The sequence below is a fragment of the Periophthalmus magnuspinnatus genome, chromosome 9 (genome assembly GCF_009829125.3).
Source record: "Periophthalmus magnuspinnatus isolate fPerMag1 chromosome 9, fPerMag1.2.pri, whole genome shotgun sequence".
NCBI classification, from domain to species: Eukaryota; Metazoa; Chordata; class Actinopteri; order Gobiiformes; family Gobiidae; genus Periophthalmus; species Periophthalmus magnuspinnatus.
The window spans coordinates 31,992,512-32,014,448 of record NC_047134.1 but is presented as its reverse complement, the minus strand read 5'-3'; the positions used below and the strand labels follow the sequence as shown (position 1 = coordinate 32,014,448).

The following is a 21,937-nucleotide window of genomic DNA, read 5'->3' as shown; positions in this document are numbered from 1 at the left end:
CCATTGGACCTGGAAGTAGCCAAATCCAGAGTGATGATACCTGCATTTGACCCATCCTTCAATACCTCTGTGGTTGAACTTTTCAGCAGTAGTAGGCGTTGGATCTTCTGAGAGTGCTCTTTGTAAATCCACTCCACACGTTTACCCCCATCACCAAAAGATATCTCTGTAAGGTGTATTTGATCTTTTTTAATCTCAGTAGAATACAATTAGCCAGCATTTTTCTGTCCAAACGTACGTACTCAAAACAGTTAAGCGTTTTGAAAGTCACTGTTCGTCCTTGGCTGTCACTTTCCCATCAAGCTCTGGGTTTGATTGATGGCTCAGTTTCAGAATGTGGCAATGACAAATGACTGAGTACGTCCCCTCCCCCACCCCCAGTGTGTCAGCACCTCATTTTCATAATGTACAGTATATTAAATATTCATGAACCAAATAAAAAATATATTCAAGGGACATTCTGACAACTTTACAGGAGAATGAAACGACAATACAGGAAATGAAAATGGTTCAACGGTAAGAAACTGAATCAAGCTGAATATAAGGAAAACATAATATATGCAATTCAATTATAAAAACAAGTTTGAACTGAAGAACTATTAAAAAGAACTTATCGATGGAACTCCAATGGACGACACAAATCCATTTTAAACATCTTGGTATTATTATAGTTCTTCTTAACTCAACTTTAAGTCACACATAGATTCAGTTATAAATACAATTTCTCATAAACTGGAGAATGAAGTAAGTACGTCACAATGGGTGTGTACCAGTGGCAAAAACGGGGGTAGATCAGAGCGATGACGACTTGAATACAGCTTTACAAAGATGAGTCACTCTAAAAACAACTTCAGAGGGTCAATGAGAAGGGAAGCAATTATAACATGGCTATTACCTGAAGTTTCCTTTACTTAGCACTGTTTTTTAATTCTATTTAGATATAATTTACAAATACACTGCCTGGCCAAAAAAAAGTTGCCACCTGGATTTAACTCAGCAAATAGGTATGAGCCTATAGGTACGAGTCAGGTCTAGGTTCAGCAACAGTCTGTGCTCAAAGAATGAGGTCAGCTGACACCTGAATATACTGAATGACCAGGTTATTCCATCAGTGGATTTTTTCTTCCCTGATGGCACGGGCGTATTCCAAGATGAAAATGCCAGGATTCCAAATTGTGACAGAGTGGATCAGGGAGCATGAGATATCATTTTCACACATGGATTGTCCACCACAGAGTCCAGACCTTAACCCCATTGAGAATCTTTGGGATGTGCTGGAGAAGCTTTGTGCAGCGTCAGACTCGACCATCATCAATGCAACATCTTGGTGAAAAATGTTTCTTTGCCCAGGCAGTGTATTTGTTTTCTTGCAATAAATTGTTCGCAGAGAATTTAAATGATTGGAACAACCCGCTCTGGATTTATACAGCCTATTTTTTTGTACTTTTTGTTTACTTGTTCATAGGTTTTTATCTCATTTTAGCATAACTTTTTATTTTAAACAATCTTTTATTGTTTTAAACATTTTATTTAATCCATTGTATTTGTTTTTCTTTCATACTCCTGGTTTCATTGGTTACACCATTTCAACCCCCACTTTGGTTTTATTTCTGCAATAACTTTAATAACTGACTTCAGCCACGAGTAACTTTCCACCCTTCCATAACCTTCACTCTGTGACGAGAAGAAACATGGCAAAAAGGCAAAAGGGCCTTCAGTCAGCTAGAAAGGAGCATGATACAACATCCGACTTCAAAGGATGGAAGTAGCTGTGGAAAAATATTCAAGGCTTTAATTCTCCTAACCTCTTTTTTTTCCAACAGCAAAAAAAAAAAAAAAAAAAAAAAAAAAAAAGAAAAATCATGGAAAGAGGATGAGAGATGGGTGATAAAAAACAAATGGCGTCTGATATATTAAAAGAGTCAGGCCTTGATGAGGAAAACTTTTTTTGAAGAAATAAATCTATACAATAAAACTGACTAAATATGAGTTAATTTGGTCCATTTCTGTTCCATTATCCTGATTCCACAGCAGTGAGCAGACAAGCTGTTTCCTGGTGGGATCCTGTTGGAGGTTTAATTAGAATAATCTGTCTTCGTGGGTCAGGCCAGAAAAAAACAAACAAAAACAAATTTCAAGTACTGTGTCCTGAGAACTACAGAAGGCGCCGTGACAAACCTGCTCCATTTAGACTCTAGTCCTCTAGTTGTATGAAGATATTGCGTTGTGTTGTGTCTGTCCAGAATCATTTGGACTTAATTTGATGAATTTAGGTGAAACGTGGGCGGCTGGGAAACATTCGGGTGATTTAGTTCTTACTGTCGGCAATTCATTATGTTCTTGTGTCTTTGAGCAAAACACTCACTGAGGGTAGACTACATTTGATCTTGATTTTCAGAAGCTGTAGCCGCCCAAAGACCCTTCTCTAGACCCGAGGCCAGGGAACTACAACAGACGTATTTCACGCTCATTAAAACCTGCACATTTTGGACATTTTTGTTTTTGCCAGCATTAAAAGAGAATGAGAAGGACAGACTGTCTCGTGGAGCAGCATCACAAAACAAAGTCTAGACTTCACAAAACAAAATCCAAACTATTTTGACACGCACGTTGGGCCTGTATCTCACTCAAAATACAAAGAAAGCATGTGTTTATTGTACCTGTGCAATTACCACCAGTATCATGTGAAGGAGCCCAAGTCAAGAGAGACCTTCAATTTGTGATTTACTTTTTACTTATGAAAACCGTGATCAGTCTGCACAGATGGTAAATTCATCAGGTTGTTCAGGTTGTTATTTTCACTGTAAACCTGTTACATGAGGCTATACGCGCCCAGTCCAGTCTGATCCACACTTATTTGGATTAGGTATTCTGTAAGAAAACATATGCAAAATGTACTTTTTCGAGCTTTTAACCAAGTTTTAATGTTGTCCCTATTTTTTCTTCATTCACGCTTGTTTCATGAATACATTAATCCAAAGTCGTCTTCTCTAAGCACTCAAAGCAACGTTCACATTTTGTGCGTTTGTTGCATCACAGATAAAAGTCTAGACTTCTCCTACGCAGTTTTTAAGCCCATAAAACCTCACTGGACTCATTCTATGGTCAAATTGTGTTCAAAGCGAAAACATGGCTCTATTAGCATAGCACTCACAGGGGATAAGGACTTCATTTATTTTCTAATTGGTCATTCCCGTCGGTGTCCTCCGGGGGAGCTCTAACGCCTAAATGCCTCATTGGAAACGGAGGTGAAGTTTATAAAGTGTGTTTTCAAAATTTTTATTATTTTAAATTAAGAAATGTGAAATACTCATCTCAAGGCGACCAAAAGCATGTTTACGAGGGAATCAAAGTCACAAGTCACATTTGCGTCCTTTAATACAAAACAATTGAGACATTACTGTGTCATATTTTTATTTTTTCTGAGACACAAAGATCACATGACCCAGAGCATGAGGAGCTGAAGATAACGAATTGTCCAGATGAGATTTGGGGAAGTCATTTTTTTGACAGTTCATTTCGTGCACTTTGAATTATTCTGTAAAAAACACATCTTTAGAAATGGGCGTCGTCTTCCGGCGGCACTGACATCAGCCAATAAAGAACGTAAAGGTGTTAATGTTTCAGTGTGTTGTTTTTTTTTTTTTCTGATACAAGACCCAAGAACCAAGTCGGACATTTTTAGCCCATTTTTTTTTAGAACTTTGCAGATCAAACAACTTTACTTGATGAGATAAACATGAAGGCAGTGAAAATATGTATAGGCCTAATACAAAATGATCAGGTACGACTTTATAAACACCTTGACCATCTCTAATACTGACCACTGGAGACTGAAAACGCCCTGCAAGACCTGCTCTAAACCAGACATGAACCAGGACTAAACCAGTGCTAACCCAGGATCGAACCAGGTCTTAAGCACATTGGATAGATACCGACACAGAAAAGACTAAACCTGAACAAAACCAGGAATAACCGAGGTCTATCCCAGGACTACACTGGCTCTATTTACTTCACCCGACTGTGGAATTGACACAATATCAAAATTTCAAACTCAATACTAGGGAAATACTCAATACCAATTTCAATACCACAGTGAAGGTAAAATTATCTCTTTTACACAATAGTATGTAATAAACAAACGGACAAAAAAAAAAGTTCCGTAACATCATCATGAGGTCTTGTCATGGCTGATCGCTTTATGTTGCAAAGAACTAAAATTAACCAAACAATCTGCAAATCTATCAAACAGTTCTCCATAATATTTTACTCATTCAATTCAGTGCTTTTAATATTTCAACATGTAACACGAATGCTACAACGTTATGCTTGATGACTTTTATATACACACACTCCGCATGAACAATACTTCTTTATGGTAACTAACATTTTCAATTATTTTATCTCTTATCTATTTTAAAGGCTCTACAGTGGAATGAATGTAGCTTCCCAGCACCTCCCTGAGATGAGGACCAAACAAAACAATATAACCTATTCATTATCTATAATACTGACCATTTACAGGCTGTGCACATCGGTAAAATATAGAAGCTTTAGAAAATTCTACTTAAAATACCTCTTCCGTACGTCGCATACCTCATCACTCTTTTGTTAATAACACAAAACAACAAATTTCAAGTAAGAATTTGGCCTTGTAAACGTGTATTTTCAAGTCCAGAATGTCGTTTTCAGTTAAAAGTGGGACTAAACACCTAAACTTGGTCCACAATCACATTTCAAATAGAGGTGGGAAAAGGGGGCGGGTCTGGAGATACAACCAACCGTGTGATTGGTCTAAAACTCCACCCCTGCAGCCAGGAGTTTGTGATCAGAAACACGTGACTTTAATCAATCCTGCGCGATGTCACGTGGTACTAGAAATCGCAGTGGCCACAGGAGGCAGCACATGCTCAGTTTTTAACCGTTTTTTAATCACAAAGCTGCAAATATAGCTAGTTTTCATTAAAATTGCCCCAAAAAAGTGAGCGACTGATATCAAAATACCATATACACAGTTGAGTAGCAAAACAAGTTGATTTAGAGTTTAATTCCACTTTAAAGAAAACGGTGTACCACAAGGCTGCATCTTTGGACCTCCAGTCTTTAAAGGAACTCAGAACTTGTCTGTCTATATTTTATTCATTTTGTATTATTTTCCATTTCCTTTCCTATATGAATACCACGAACAGGAGGTTGGTAAGACTACATGGCAAAATGCTGTATTGTATTAATAACTATAAGAGTGATAAGGTAACACATAAATCTGCCCACATACATTATTATAGCTACAAGCCATTGTACAGCATGGTCCAAGCAGTGCCATTATTGCCATCACTGAGGCTATGTCCACACTAGAGTTTTCATTTCAAGATTTTTTATATTTTTATTTGAATTCTCTGAGGCGAAAGGAATGAAATATATTATGTTTTCTGTCCAACTTACTCGACTGACCAAAAATGATATATTATTCACAAGAGTTACATTTTGTCATATATATTTTCTAAATTTATAAACTAAATGCATATACCTGCTTGGCTAGCCTTTTTATTTACATCCTTTGAAAAGTATTTTTGCAATATCCATTTTTATGACCAAGTGGCACCCAATAAAAAAAACACACAAGTTTTGAAATGAAAATGAAGCACGCACATAGCTTCAAACTGAAACATGCACATCTCACGTCAAAAGACAATGTATTTCTCATAGAAATGAACAACACATTTAATATGTTTATTCAAGTAAACACAAAATTAGTTATAAAGCTACCCTCATATACCCAGTTAAAAGTCCCATAGACAGTAAGCATCTTGTGAAGAGCGTTGAGTGGAGTCCATGCATTTAGAAGGATGGACTGTCTCAAAGTTTGTATTGAAAAATCCAACAAATAGACTTTGGACACCAGGGGCAACAGTGGTGTATTAAAAAAAAAAAGTCTTGATTTTTGTTCTTGTTCAAACACAGAGTGAGGAGAGAGACAGCGAATCGTGGGTGGCGCTGAGGAGAGCGAGGAGGCAGGAGGAGGCGGGACAAGCTGGACCAGGGCAGCTTGTTTTTGACATCAATCCTAAAAGTGTTGGTGGTTCGGAGCTGGACGCTGCTCACTGGACACAAATCTGGTTCTTCAGGCTGAAAGAGACAGAGAGGGAGAGACAGAAATAATGTTATATGTTTGCTATGTTTCAGTAGAAAAATAAAAATAAAATCCGTCAATTAGACAAAACGTTGTAGGAGTGAAGACGTTTCGCTGCTCGTCCAAGCTGCTTCTTCAGTTCTGGTCAGATTACTGGAAGACAAAGGACTGAGAAATGGTATTCTTTAGTTAAGTGTAATTATTAACCTGCAAATTGGATTTCAAGTACCTGGTGACATCACGTAAGAATTCCCTGATTACTGCTGGGTGTTTTCGATTACAAACACCCGGCTACAGGGGTGAAGTTTGAAGTGCGGTTTAGACCAATCACACTGTTCTTCATACCTCCAGACCCCTTCACTCTTCTGACTCTCTTTTTTTAGTCCACATATCCAAACCCCTGGCAGTTCTGCGTGATGTCACCAACTCTTGGAAATCGCAGAGGCCACAGGCTGGTTTATCTACGTGGATGTGCTGCATATCTCCCTGACGCACATGAAAGCCAATCAGAAAGCTCGTGGCGTTTGCTGTGTACCTGCTTCTCGGCTGAAAAGTTACTACGTGCTGAATTTCCGTTGAACTCCAGGGGTTTTATTGGTCGATGGACATGGACTATATGGACAACTGCTAAAAACAGCTTGGAGCAGCTAAAGGTTGTTACAGAAATGTTTGCACATGAGCACAGTGTGATTGTTTCTCACAGTAAATAAATAACAAATAATTAATGCAAATTAAATAGCGGGGCCTGAGGCTGAAATAGAAACCAGCCATTAGATTTTGGCGTTTTTGACCAGAAAGCTGCAGATTTATATCATAAACATTTTAGTAGTTGAAAAATGTGGATTTAGTTTTTAATTCCACTTTAATGATCTTTAATGATGATTTAGACAGATAGATGGCGCTACCAGAACAAAAACATGTTTCATCCACAGTAAGAATACATCTTTTTCAATGCATTTTCAACAAACAAAAACAAAAAAAACATGAATAAGTAATCATGCAAGACTGACTGATTTATTGCACACTGTGTATTGCAGACAGTAACATTTCCATGGAGATAAACATAAAGTTGGGTTCGGACTTACGCCGAGATGGTTTCAAGGGCTGCACAGTTAATTCAATAACTCAATTCCATCGAAATCACAGTTGCAATAGTGAAATGACACATGAATGCTCTTTGTAAACAACACAATATCCTGTATGCCTCTCTACATTCTGAAATTCATCTGATTCTTGTATTAGTTTAGCAGTTCATTTTCAGTTGTCTCTGGAATATTAAAGCTCCTGGACCTGTTTCAAATGTGTCTAGTGAATCCTTTAAAATAAATACATAAAATTGTAAATATACATAAAGTGTATATCTCATCATATTCACAATGTTTGTCAGAAAAAAAAACGAAAAAAAAACCCCAAACAAAACAAATGTAATCTGTTTTTTTCTCCAGATCTGAATGGGGTTATCATGTTCCCCTTGTGTATGAATAATTGTATGATATCATTTTACATCTCCTTACTGTAAATACATAAATGTAGTAGCAAAAAAATATAAATAAAAAAAAACCTGACAGTGTGTAGCATGTATACCCAGTGGGGAACACAGTCTCCTCTCCCCGCTGTAAGACTGTAATCACATGAGCTGTCAGGGAAATGCAGCCTGTCAGGTCAGAACCAGGGAGAAAAATAACAGGATGCTCCCCACAGAGGGCCCCATAGGAACACACAGATCTGTTACTGGAAGGCAATGATGGGGCTACTATATATTTACATGCTATACAGTGCAAGCCTAATAAGCCCTTCCAGGAGTGACGTGTTAAGAATAGTTATGTGCTCACAGTGCCAATATAAACATCCATTCAATCATTTTAATGAGACAAAAACATAAACATGGATTTTGACATTTTTACAATTAGTTGTTGTTTATATCTCTGTCAGACTGTTTTGCTAACACATGTTAAGCACTAATATCTAACTTACAGCTCCATTTTCACTAATTTAAGTAGAATTTGTGAGACTAAATGAAAAAAAAAAAACATCAGTTGTGGCCTGCAATGCTTCGGGTTCAGATTGTCCAGCTATTATTAGATTTAAAGCCACAGTATGTCACGTTTTAACTAAATTGCACTGATAAACGTGCATCTTTACTCTGAGTAGGCTTGCATCTCCACAAACGTGATCTGGCCTCCTACTTGTTTCCATGGAAAACATGTTCCATTGGCTATAATCTACCACAGCTCAGTAACATCAGGATCAACCTTTCCATGGTGACAAGCAGGCAGTGAACCCTCCCCCAGAAAACGTGTGTAATTCCTCAATTGTCTTGGTAGGATTCATAGTAAAAGGAGAAAAAAATTAAGTCAGTCAACTGGACAAGAAGTTGTAAAAGTGAAGACGTTTCGCTGCTCAACCAAGCCACCAAGCCGCTTCTTTAATTCTTCATCCCCAGAAAAGGAAACGCGTGTACTTCTATGCATTAGATGTAGGGTTTTCGAAAATCTGAGATATTAAAAAAAGCTTTGGGATGAGCTTGAGCTGTATCAGAACAAGTATAAGACACATAGACTAGTCCGTGGATCACTATGGAACCTACCTGGGCGACTGAGGGATTACAGATAAAAACCCACATGAGAATATAAAAAAGTAGTACAATCAAGTGCTGAAAATGCCATTCTATTGTCTAAAGAAAGAATCAGTATTGAGTATCGAGTCTATTCCTTCGTATCGTGACACCACTACACAGACATTAATTCCCCAACAATACATTCGATATACTATTCAACACTATATTCTCCTTGTTCGATTTCACACATACTGCAATTCCACGTCAAATTTTCCCTATCGTGGCATCCCATACTAACCAGAACGGACAGAAACGCCTCGTCCGCCGCTCAGTCTGGTGTGGGACAAATCAGCAGCGCGTTATTCTGCTGGGACACTTTTCATCCATAATTCATGCCCTCTGTGTAGCCCCCGGCCCTGCTAGCCCCTTTGAACAGAGCTCCCTGATATGATAAACAAGGCGAGGAGTGAGGAGTGAGGAGTGAGACTGTGGGAGCGTGTCACCTGTGAGAGACCGTCACTAAACAATTTGCACAAAGGAGTAAACAGGTTCTAAACATGTGGAATGGGGGTCTTTGGAGGTCCCTGGGCATCTGTTATTTGAGGTTAATACGTTAAATTTACTGTTTTTATCCAGTGCTGCTCTAGTTTTGTTGTTGGAATTGCCGATCTCTACTGAACTAAAGGTAAAAGGAGCTGTTAACTAGAAAAATATCCACTACATGACATCACAGGGTGGAACAGAGCATTTTAAACTTTAAAAAGGTAGACAAATAATAAAGGATAACTAAAACATGTGTGAATGAAACAAAACACAAGTCCAGGGATGTTTTTGAGGAAATAACAAGAGTCAATTTTGTGTAATATAGAACTTCTAAACATCCAAAACCTGACAGAGGAGCTTATCACTGCAGGACTCATATCTGCCTCACTATATTAACCATATTTCATGTCACTGACCTGATTTTCTCCACTGCAGCCAAATGTAAACAAACAGCAGTACATGATGCTACATGCTCTAAATGTTTAAGGCACAGTCCAAAAAGCCCAGTGTGAATGGAGTTGGCACAGTCTCTGGTTGATTTCTGCAATGTTGGTTTGAGTGTAGACTTAATTAGTAATAGTAGTTAGTTTGTTTCAGTAGTAATGCACTGATCCACCCTTTTCCATTCTGAAATCGCTTCAAAGTGGGACTAAACACCTCAATTCCACCCGTAATCACATTTTAAATAGAGCTGATAAACTAGGCAGCACCTGGAGGATTCAAGAACATTATGAGAGGGGAGGAGGGGCGGAGTCTGGAGGGATAAGGAACAGTGTGATTGATCCAACAACTATGAAACTCCGCCCCGGCAGCTGGGGGCATATCAACAAATGGAAATTTCAGAGGCCACTGAAGGCAGCACAGACTTAGACTTTTACGCGTTTTTGACCAGAAAGCTGCAAATGTACCTAGTTTGTATTAAAACTGCAAAAAAGAAATGACTAGGAACAGTAGATAATGCCTTTAAAACATCATATACACTTGGATTCAGGGTTTATTTCCACTTTAAGTATCTGTTACATATAACATGTATTATATAGAACTTTGATCTGTGCTGTATTTATGAATAACAAATTCACCCACAAACCTTCTGAAGTCTGTTCTCATTATCAAACTACATCAGCATTTCACCAAACATCAGATACCAGTGCCAAGACTGAAAACTGTATTTGTTTCCTTAAAACTAAATGTACTTCCAAATGTGTTACGTACGTAATAAAAGTTCAAACATTGAGACTTTCTGGACCAGCCTCCAGTCTCCATGTCCAGAGATCCAGTCGTCAAAGCTCCCGCCTTCGACTGCCGCCCAGAGCGGCACCGTCCCCTCACAGATCCTCCCACAGGTGATTGGTCCACGGAAAGGCCCAGCCACAAGACGCTCTCTTTTAACCATCCACCCCAGACCTGGCTCCAGGGTGAGGCCCGGTAACGCCAGTCCAGAGGACGTAGCTGGCCTTGATCTTAAACTCATCATAAAGGGCTTCTGGACCAACTATGACCAGTAAATAATCTTATTACATCAACGTATAGACCCAATCGGTTCCATTATATAGACTCAGCTGAACCCATAAAATGGAAGCAGCTAGTTTTCTGTATCAGTATCAATCGGGACATCCCTAGTTGTAATCGTGTTTAGCTCTTTAGTGTAATTATTTTAAACTTACACACTGCAGTGCTCCGCGGTGTAAAAACTTATAACTGTAATGTATAAAAGTCAGATGCAAAGTTTGCCTCGTCTCAGCCTGTTCTCTGATAGTGAGGACTGTGGGACGTCTGTAACACTGTGTGAACTAAAACCACGCGTCCTGGAGTCACGGAGCCTTCAGCTCTGAGGCGTGTGGCGTATGGAGGTACAGCGTATACGTGATGTCAAAAGGAGGTCAAAAAGCTTCAGGAAGTCAGAAAATACAGAAAACTATACAACAAACTGAAAAAGTATTGAACTGGCTTGTTGGAAACAGTTGGAACAATAATTTGACATTTTGAAATAGTGTTGAAAGTTTTAACAGTAACTTTTTGTAACTTTTCTGCTTCCTGCTCGTCTCCATAAAGATGTTATCAACTGCTGTTCTTTGTCTTTTTTCATCAGTAGTTGCCATAATGCTTTTTTATGTCCCTATAATCCCCCATTCCCTATTTAATATTTAAGGCAGGAAAACCATTTTTCTCCTTCATTCTACTTCGGTTCAACACTGTAAACCATGTGCATAGAACTGGGAAAGAAATCCTTGCCTGCAGGCCCAGAATGATATCTCTCGTTTTTATACAGAGAGAAATAGTCACCACTCTCTCTTCATCGCGCAGCCGTGTAATCCAATTTGTTTATTTAAATAAGTTTAGTCGTACAAACAGGATCAAATATGGATGTTTGCCCTCTTTTGTGGTTCCCTTGACATTGTCCATATTACAGTCCATTCATGTTTTTGAGCACATTTTTACAATACACAAACTGTAAAATGTTGTAATTTAAAGTAAACCTATTCTGCAAAATCAACTTTTTACAGATTTTAACCGTTATACGTGTTGTTTGAGCCATTTACTCCCACAAAGTTTGTATTTAACGTGATTCATGCATGTTGGAGTGATCTTTACTCTCTTGTATTGTACACGCCCACTGTGACGTACGCACTTTTGTAATTAGTGATACACATAGGATTCAGCCGCACAAATGAAAAAAAAAAAAAAATCTGCTTCGAGTGTGATCTGTAGCTTTCCATAGGGTCCGACAGTATTTGTTGTGATGACATTTACAGCGATGTACTGTAAAGTGACAGTGGAGAATCAGGTCGTAAATATAACACTATAAACGCCCGTGTACATGTAGGGCCTATGGTGTTCCCTTGGGATCAGAGCCACGTGACAGAACGCCCCCGAAAGGATTGAGTCATTTATATATGATCAGTTATTGTCTCAAAGTGTAGTACCATCAGCTGGAATGAAAGTACGGGTGGAGGAAATGTCAACCAACCTTTAAACCAAACTGGGAAACCATTTGTCGTAATGTTGAAAAGGCCTCCAAAAATGAGATTTGCTTGTTCTCTGCCCCTGCACTATGGGCTCTTTTCTCCATGTTGTTTGAGAATGTCCAGGGGTTCAACAGCTATGGAGTAAAGTAACTGATAGTTTGGTCGGGCTAACCAGAGTGTATTTACCCTTGGAACCTATTGTACATCTTTCGAATGATGGCACCAAACTCTATCAGAAAGGGACTCAAAAAATCTACTGCAGCCAAAAGAATTATAGCCCATAGATGAAAACCACTTAACAATATATCCTTCCATCATCGGCTTTGTTGCTTTTTATTTATTTATTTATTTGATTTATTTATTTGATAGGGACAGCGCATATTAATGAACATCTGTAAACAGTGTAAATATGCCAGATTATAGCAAAAAATACTAGTTATACATACATCTGTTGTCCCTAGGCAGGTACACAGACAACAAATACAACACAGACATTACAAAAATACAATAAAAGCAGCTAAAAGTGCTCACAGACCTGGTTTTCCTTCAGCCACAGTTGAATGTGGACAGAGATGAACATTCTCTTATTGTCAGAGGAAGAGTCCCTTTAACAGAGAGCACGGTTTGTCCAAATTTAGTGCGTCTGTGTGGTACATCACAGTCTCCTCGAGGTGTGGCCCTGGTTCCCGTCCCAGTCACAGTTTTTGTACATTGTATATCTTGAACTCGCTTCAGCTACGGCCAATAAAGCTTCTCAACGGACTATTGCACTGTGGACACAACTGGCAGATGATATTAAAAGTGTTCTCCTCAGATAAGGTTCATTTGCCTGCATCATTGTAAGATTTGTGGTTGGTGGCTGGACGATGGGGAGGTGGAGGGAAGGGAAAGTGGGTGGGTGGATGGGTGGGTGGTTGGTTTGTTGTAATTTTTCCAAAAACCAAAAAAAGATGAACACGTTAACCTGAGTATTTGCCTACATATATTGTCAAACTGATGTACTTCTGGATAAAAAATCAATGTAACATAAATGTCCAATATATAAAAACATAATCTGCAGGTGTCGTAGATTCTAACTACAGCAAAACAAAAGTGCTTTCTGATCAAAATGCCTTCTTTAATACTAAATACTGACAAAAAGTATATTATGTCTTATTTAAAGTTCACTTCACTCTTATTAATAACCAAAACTGGAAGCCCTGGGAGCCCTGGTATCTAAAATAGTTGAAAGCTACATCTCCTCTCTGATGTTGAAAAGTGGGTAAAAATTGCTCTAATTGTGTACTTTTACTGTTTTACTACCACTTCTGAAATCCATAAAAGTATTAATATCTCAAAGTTGTTGAATCCTATCTGAGGCAGTGCCAAAGTACCTGGCCGGTCCCATCTGGCGACATAAAAAGCATTGTTAAAACTCTCCAGTGAGCAGCTAATGGCCTCGCACTATAAAAACGTCTGCTGAACTCCCAGAATGCACTGCAGTTAATCACACAGGCTATTACACAGAGTCGGGCATTACTACGGGTCAAATATTGTCTTTGTTGCAAGTGTTAGTTCAGCTCTGTTGATAAGTATGTAGTTTAATTTTGTAGTTTTTGTTCTTTTTTAGTTTCCATTTAGCTGATCGTGTAAATACAATCTGCTAGGCTAACCAAAAATGTGCGTTTTTATTAATAAAGAAGTTGTTTTTCATTGCTAAATCTGTGACTGAGCTGCAAACGACATTTATTTTTAAGATAAGATAAATTGTATAAATAAATACTCCACTATACTGTATTTTAAAGGTGTACTGTGTAACATTTAGTTGAGGGTCTGCCATGCGCCTGTCTCCTCAGATAACCTTTTGTTTTGCCCAGAATGTTTCACAGCGTGGCATTAAACTTTTCTATCTTGAAGACACACAGGAATGCACGTTATCACAGAAATGTACACTTGTAACTGAACACATGCAAAAAGGAAATGTTTAATACCATACTGTGGAACATTCTAGGCCACACGTGTCAAACTCAAGGCCCGTGGGCAAAATGTGGCCCGTTATGTCATTTTATGTGGCCCGCGAAAGGAGGAAGGAATTGAACAAGATTAAAAAGCAGTTGCATATTTTTTACATTACATTTGGTTACATCTAGTTACATTTACACTGTCTTAGTTACATTTGGCCCTTGGAAAGCAACCATTTTGTTGATTTGGCCCTCTGTGGAAATGAGTTTGACACCCCTGTTCTAGGCAAAGCAAAACATCTCCATGGAGACGAGCAGGTGGCAGACCCAACAGAAAAGTATGGATAATGTTTGGAGGGTGGATGGTGCAGATTGACACTTTAATGCACGTTTCCTTATGATTTTTTTTATTTATTTTTTTAATCTTTTATGCTTTTTACAGACTCAATCAACCCAATGTCCTGCAGGGATTGTCAACTGAATGTTTGAGTTAGTAAAAGTGCTGCACCTGATATTTACTTCAAACTTATTCATTTTAAACAGTTTGCTGTGGTCCAAAGTTATTCCTCCCTTACCTTATTGTCCGTAATGCATAAGGTAAGGGATTATAGGGGTGGGATTTAATAAGTTTTCTTCTCCCCACTCCTTCTTTCAACCTCTTTTTTTAGCTTATATAAGAAGAAATTTGTTAAATGTGCATCAAGTGTGATACATGTGCTCGAAATAAATAAATCAATGAAATGAAACATGAAATTGAAATGGAAAAACAAAACAAAACATGACAAAACAAGTTGATAAGTTATTTTTTGAGCAGAGCACACTTTTGCTGTGATGGAAAAGCTAACAGTGACTAGCATGCTAACGTGAACTTCCTGATTATCCGACAATTAAATACTTTCTTATTAGACACAGACATCACACAGTAGACTTATTTTGACCTCAAAAGCTACATATATAAGGACATATTTTGATCAAACACATGGGAAAAAACTGGATTACAGGAACTTTAAAAACACAAAATCAAATTAATGTCACTCTGACTCAAACTTGTTAGTGATTCAGAGCTGTTGATTGACTGGATTTATTTTTTTTATTTTTTTTTGTCGGGCCATAACCTTTTCTTCTCACTTATATCTTGATGTTTATTCCAGTGACTTGCCTGTTCACACAGTACGAGCGCAATCAACACCACAACGAGTTCCTGTTTCAGAAGGTACAGGTCTAATGGTGTCGCGCACGTGTGAGGGGGGCGGGAACATCTGGACACAACCATTTGATTAGCCTTACAAACCTTCGACTGGCTATTATCCACTATTCATTTCTTATCGCTCGGACTACTGCCCAAAGAAGACATTAAAAATACACGACAGTCACGCCCTGCTTAGCGTTAAAGTGCAGCACGTACCTGATTTTTACTGTCTTAACCTCCTGAGACCTGGCGTCCTCATATGTGGACAACACATTTTGGGTTGTCTAGGCCACAATGCAAATTTTTAGAAGAAGAATAACAGCAACAATGCAAATATATTATATATATTCGTTTTTTAACTGTTTAGAATGTTTAAAATATTTTATTTTAATTTTTTTATTTTTCTTTCTGCTCCTGTCTGCAGCTCTTCACATGAGACACTTTGTTCCAAGAGACACAATTGTTGTTTCTCATTTTGTTTTTACATTCAGGACAAATGTTGCTGTTTTCAGGGTCATAATAAATAGTTTTTGCAAATCATTATTCAAATGTTTTATCAAAATGAGTAAAATGTCACATATGAGGACATTTGATTTACATATTTTTTTCTCAGAAACTACATAATGTAAAAAGATAATTCTTTGTATTTAGACTCATCAGGTCCCAGTCAGCCCAAATAACAAAGAGAAATTAATAAAGCCTGTCATGCAAGAGCTCGGGTCTCAGGAGGTTAAAACATGAAAAACAGAACTAGTACATTTTAAATCATTTGCAGTGATCCAAAGTTATTTCTCACTTTTTTATGACACATTCGTAACATCTTAATTATTCACAGTGATCAGTTTATAAGTGCATTTTGCAACTTTCAGAGACCATAGTGGAGTTTTGAATCATGATAAAGCTAGAAACAACTAGCATGCTAACAGCACAACAGCATTACTTCCTGGTTCACGGACAATAAAAAACACTCATTTGATGCGGACAAAACACAGCGGTCTCGTTTTAACCCTTAAAGCTGCAGTATATCTGTAGTGGGAGAAAACACAATTTACTTTGTTAAAAAAAAAAGTTACAGCCCATTTAAAAAGCTTGGAACACTATGTTATGCAGTCACTTCCATGGAAGGCCTTAGCAACCCCAACCCCAACCTTAGCTACTCCTGGAAAAATGTCTGGAGCTCCTCTTGGACTTTGAGTATGTGGAATTCTACCACCAGATTCAAACCACGTCTCTACAGGATTATTCCAGGTCTAAAACGACACTAGAATGGGAAGCATCGTTTGTTATTTACAGAGGGGGCATTAAGTGAAACGTTTTGGGGCTTTCTACCATGTTATAACGTTTCCTCATCAAAAACATGCCTGAAGAGGTTTTAAATGTCATCCATGTATGCAGCAATTTCATTAGCGGGATGTGATACCACTCTGAAGGGGGAGTGACTTAGCGTAGAGAGCAAAGGGAGAGGGGACTCAGAGCACCAAAAATGAAACTTAAACTAATCGAACATTTTAAGACAATGTTTTTGGTGAATATAGCATTTTCAAAACAATAAAAGGTAACATGGTGATCTGAATATGTTATATGAAGTGTAATACCTAATCTTTAAGTCGCATTTTTGTAGTTTGTACTGTCTTTGCTCATGAAAAGTATTGTTAAAAAGTACATCAAATCTAGATAGATCAACAGGAGAAAAAAATTATTTGTTTTCTTGACATATCACCCAGCCTGACCCGTAGCACTGTTTAATAAACTCTAGATTAATGCATTGTTATGACCATAATTAACATGAATATAACCCTGGGGTCACATAAAACATTCTCTTTGTCACTATTTAAAAACATGAACACCATTCTCATATTTGATATATTCAGTATTTATAAAAAAAATGCACCTATACATAAAACCTTGGCTTAAATTATGTCATTACAGCCAAGCAAAGACACATTATAAAGGTTATTTATAGAGAACAGGAGCGCTCCAGTGCGTACATCAGCTGGTACATGGTCCACAGTGCCGGGTGCAGGTCCCTTGGGTGCTGTTTTTCTGGTGTAATGACTGAGACTAATGCCTCACGAGAAATGAACTCTGCCACTGAGACACGGGGAGCTAGCTGAGACGTGCTCTTAAAAGTCCCACACTGACACGAGGCGAAATGTTAAAATTGTGGTGGTGCAGGAAACGACACAAGAGGAGCTGTAGACTAATATTATGCTAAATTTACTTTTTGAGCTTTTATCCATTAGAATATTTGTCCCTCATCAACACATTTGGAGTTGTATTCCACATTCAGACTGGTTTCTGTAATCCTCTGTAAAAAAAAGTTCACTGCATCTGAGTCTCACCAAACATGCGATTTGAAATTTCACAGGATTGTTGCGTCATAGGTAGAAAGCCCGTGCTGTTTTTAAGTCGATAAATCATCGCCAGACTCATTTTTTAAGCATTTCTGCCCTCACATGTCTGGACATTTTCCTCATTACCTAGTTTAGTTACAATTCCTGGTATGTTTATGCCGAGGAAACTAGGGATGAAGATCGTGCTCACATTTTTCCCCATGTTTTCCCCACATTTTTCCCCATGTTTTTACATTTGGGTTAAATTTGCAGCGTAACACCACTTGGAAAGCTGTAGTTTTAAAAAGCAGTGCTACAATGACAGCAAAAGTATTAAATCAAATAAATGTAAAAATGTGAAGCCAAATTTCTGAACTGAACCACACAATTTATTTATTTATTTTAAATTATGCCAAAATTGCATCTTGTTTCTTTTTCATGAAACCAATCTTGTGCCGTGTCTCGTTTCGTGGAAATTTTGTCTCCTCTGATTTTGCATAATACTTCTCCTTCTCCTACATTACAAACAACTGCAAACAGCCTTCATTTTTCTGTTTGTACTCCGCTGCAGTCTGTGGAACTTAGCATACATTAGCGATAACGAAATCCGCAACACACAACCTCTGCTGTGTGAATGGGCTGAGTGTGTTTGGTGAATACTGAGGCAAACCTGTCGGGACCAATCAGAGGCTGTAAACACATTTCTATGCACATGTCTTACAGATAGGAACAGGACAGGCACTGAAATACTGATTTGAGGGAGTATATTTACAGAAAAAAACTCTAAGTAGGTTGTATAACAGGACAGCTATTGCTACAAGCACTACATCATTTATATATTCTTTTTAAAGGGCCTTTTTTCTGATCTACTATAATGTTTCCTCATCAAAAACAGACCCGGAGTTGTGTTGCGTTTCATTCACACATGTTTAACACACATGTTCTTCTCTCATACAGAAAACACTCGACTGTGCTTTTGAACTATAGCTTTACTAGAAAAATTTGAATACTTTCAGTCCTGGAATTTCAAATCTTACTAAATAAATGGTAAAAGGCAGCTGTCAATGTGAAAACTACTGCTTCATGACAGCACAAGGTGGAACAGAGCATTTTGAGCTTTGGAGATCTAGAGAGCTTAATAATAAAGGGTTACTCAAGCATGTGTGAATGATACAAAACACAACTCCAGGTCTGTTTTTGATGAGGATTGGTGCAGTTTGCATCACTAAGACTGATCTGCCTGCCAATCTCATGCTCCATCCTTCCCTTCTTAACTCCTCCACTTGAGGCAGGGACCCTCCACCCACTTGGAGAGGGCAAGCCACTCTTTTCTAGCCAAAAACCGTGGCCTAGGATTTAGAGAAGCTGATTCTCATCCCACCCACTTCACACTTGGTTGCAAACTGCCCCAGTGAATGTTGCAGGTTATGGTAAAGACATCAGGACAACATCATCTGCAAACAGCAAAGACGAGATTGTGTGGTTCCCAAACTAGACTCCCCCCGACCCTTTGGCTGTGCCTAGAAATTCTATCCATAAAAACAATGAACAGAACCAGTGACAAAGGGCAGAATCCAACATGGTGAAGTCCAACATGCACCGGAAACAAGTCTGACTTACTGCCAGCAAAGCGAACACAGCTCCTGCTCCGGTCATATATGGACCGGACAGCCCTAAGCAAAGTGCCTCGGACCCCATACTCCTGGAGCACCTCTCCACAAGACACCATGAAGGACACGATTCACTGCCTTCTCCAGATTCACACAGCACATGTGGACTGGTTGGTCAAACTACCATGAACTGTCGAGGACCTGATGGAGAGTAGAGAGCTGGTCCAGTGTTCCACAGCTGGGCCGAAAACCACACTGCCACTGCTCCTCCTAAATCCGAGGTTCTGCTATCACTCGGATTCTCCTCTCCAGTATCCTGGAATAGACCTTACCGGGAAGCCTGAGGAATGTGATTCCCCTGTAGCTGGAACACACCCCCTGGTCCCGATTCTTTAACAGAGGGACCACCAGTCTGTCAATGCAGAGGTACTGTCCCTGACCACCACACAATGTTACAGAGGCGTGTCAGCCAAGACGACCCCATAACATCCAGAAAGTTAAGATACTCAGGACGGATCTCATCCACCAGGATCCTTACCACCGAGGAGCTTGTCAACCACCTCAGTGTCTTCTGGTGGATGGATGAGTCCGCCTCAAAGTCCACAGTCTCAAACATGAGGAGATCCTTCCACCGTCCGACAACATCTCGAGTCGAGGTCAGCAGCTCTCCACTAGATACAGACACTGCTGCTACTACTACTACTTTCATTTTTACAGAGAATGCTTGGATTTTGTGCCTAATGCCCTGTACTGGCAACAAAAGGCAGTTAAACATTTTGGAATGATAGATCAGCAGCACTGCTATTAGCAAAATTACAGAAGATCAGTGCTTTTGTAGTGCTGGCAAAGGAGTGTGGACCACAAGAAAGCACAATAGTTCAAATTTAAAAAAGAACAAATAACCTTTATGCATAATAGCAAAATGTTACCTCTTTAAAACATTCTCCGAGAAAACATGTAGCACCCCCCCCCCCTCCCCTCAGGACAGTGTACAGCAGAGGGACGACTGCACACATCACTGAGTCAATGGAGCACGGAGGAGCAGAAAAGAGGAAACCAAACCAGAGAGAGAGAGGAATACAAACCATCGTACTGGTCAATTACAATTTTGAAGAAGCAGTAGTCACAGAACCGTAGCCTGCCACATTCTTCTTTCTACTCGGAGCAAAAACAAGTCATTGGATCATTTATTTAGCCTGAGATTGCCCACTATCTATTACCAGGATGAGTTCTTGTGATAATAACTCTTCTAACTGTCGCTCTTGTGCTACGTTAGAGCCATCAGACCAATCACGGGGCGACACTGCGGTTTGACTATGACTATGGAGGGCAAAGGTGAAGCGTCAAAAGGCAAAGCAAACATGGCAACCAATCAGCCAGTTTTATTTGTAGAGCACCTTTCATGCACGCAGACAACGGAAACTGCTTTACATATCATTTAAAAGTTCACATAGTTAGTAAAATATGAACTCACATAATTTACACATAACTACTACAAAAGATGAGTTAAACAGTTAAAGCGTTCAAGTCAATAAATATATAAATTCATGCGTAGCTTTGCCATTAATTATTCATAGGCAGTATTCAAAAGATGCGTTTTTAATGTAGATTTTAAAAGATTAGACCTTATTTCAAGAATTCCACATCTGGAAAACAAATGAGGCTGGTTTGGGCCGAACTCGACAACCGCAACGCAATGTATGTATGCAGTTAATGATTTATTGACTTATTTGCGCAGGAAGACACACATTTTGTCATGATCCCTGTCCTGCTCTCCCTGCGCCCTCGTCTCCCCCCTCCCTCACCTGTCTGTCTCCGGAGCTGGGCGGAATCCTGACTCCTCCCGCGCGCACCTGCTTTCCATCAACACAATCAACACCACCTGCCGCGGATAAGAGGGGTCTGGACGAGTCATTCGGCGCCGGAACGTCCGCGTACTCACGTGAATATGCTCTTGGCTTTACACTGCTTCTGATCGATATCTGCTCATGCTTATCGGAACCTTTTTACCCTCCACCAGCTCCAGATCTCCCCTGTCCCTGCACCTCAGCCCTGGTATGGTCCTGTCTCGTCTTGCTCCCCGTGCACCTCTGTCCCTCCACGTCCACGATTCCGCACCTACGCTCCCCAGCTCCTATGGATTTTGATGCTCGGCTTGTTAAAGATTACGAACTAAACTTTGAACTATTACCTTTGTTGTCACGAGTGTGTGAATAAAGACATTGTTAAACCTTCGCGAGTCTGCACCCTTGGTCCTTACGCCACGCTGGTTACGACACATTTTTGTTTTTATTTATTGTGTGTAGTGTTGTGTTCAGTAGCTGACACTGAATGTGAACATTTCTTGCTGTACCAACAATAAACTCCACTAACCTGTTGTGTGGTCGTTAATAAATGATTCTGATTCTAGAGAAAGAATAACAGAGGAAGCAGAGGAATGTGCATATTGATTTTGTGAATAGGAAAGATGTCTAGCCTAAGTATGTGAATGAACATTTTGCTTTTCAGAGAGAGATCCCTCATTGATAGTATCGAGCTCCAGTCAGAGTGATACACCCACCAATGTGGATTCTGCAAGTCAGGACTTACCAGGAGGGCTGTGCCAAAACTGTAAAGATCATGATAGGCCTGTCATGATAATTACGACATCAACTATTCATTCAGTATAT

General features: G+C 39.2%; 1 protein-coding gene across 1 annotated transcript in view; it reads right to left on the bottom strand.

Moving 5' to 3' along the window:
• Positions 1 to 3,474: 3,474 nt before the first annotated feature.
• Positions 3,475 to 21,937, bottom strand: part of zmat4a (zinc finger, matrin-type 4a) — a 239,555-nt gene continuing 221,092 nt past the window's right edge. Inside the window, exon 7 of the mRNA XM_033972605.2 lies at positions 3,475 to 6,126. Coding sequence (XP_033828496.2) covers positions 6,099 to 6,126 — 28 coding nt within the window. The 3' untranslated portion in view covers positions 3,475 to 6,098. The remainder of the gene's footprint in view (positions 6,127 to 21,937) is intronic.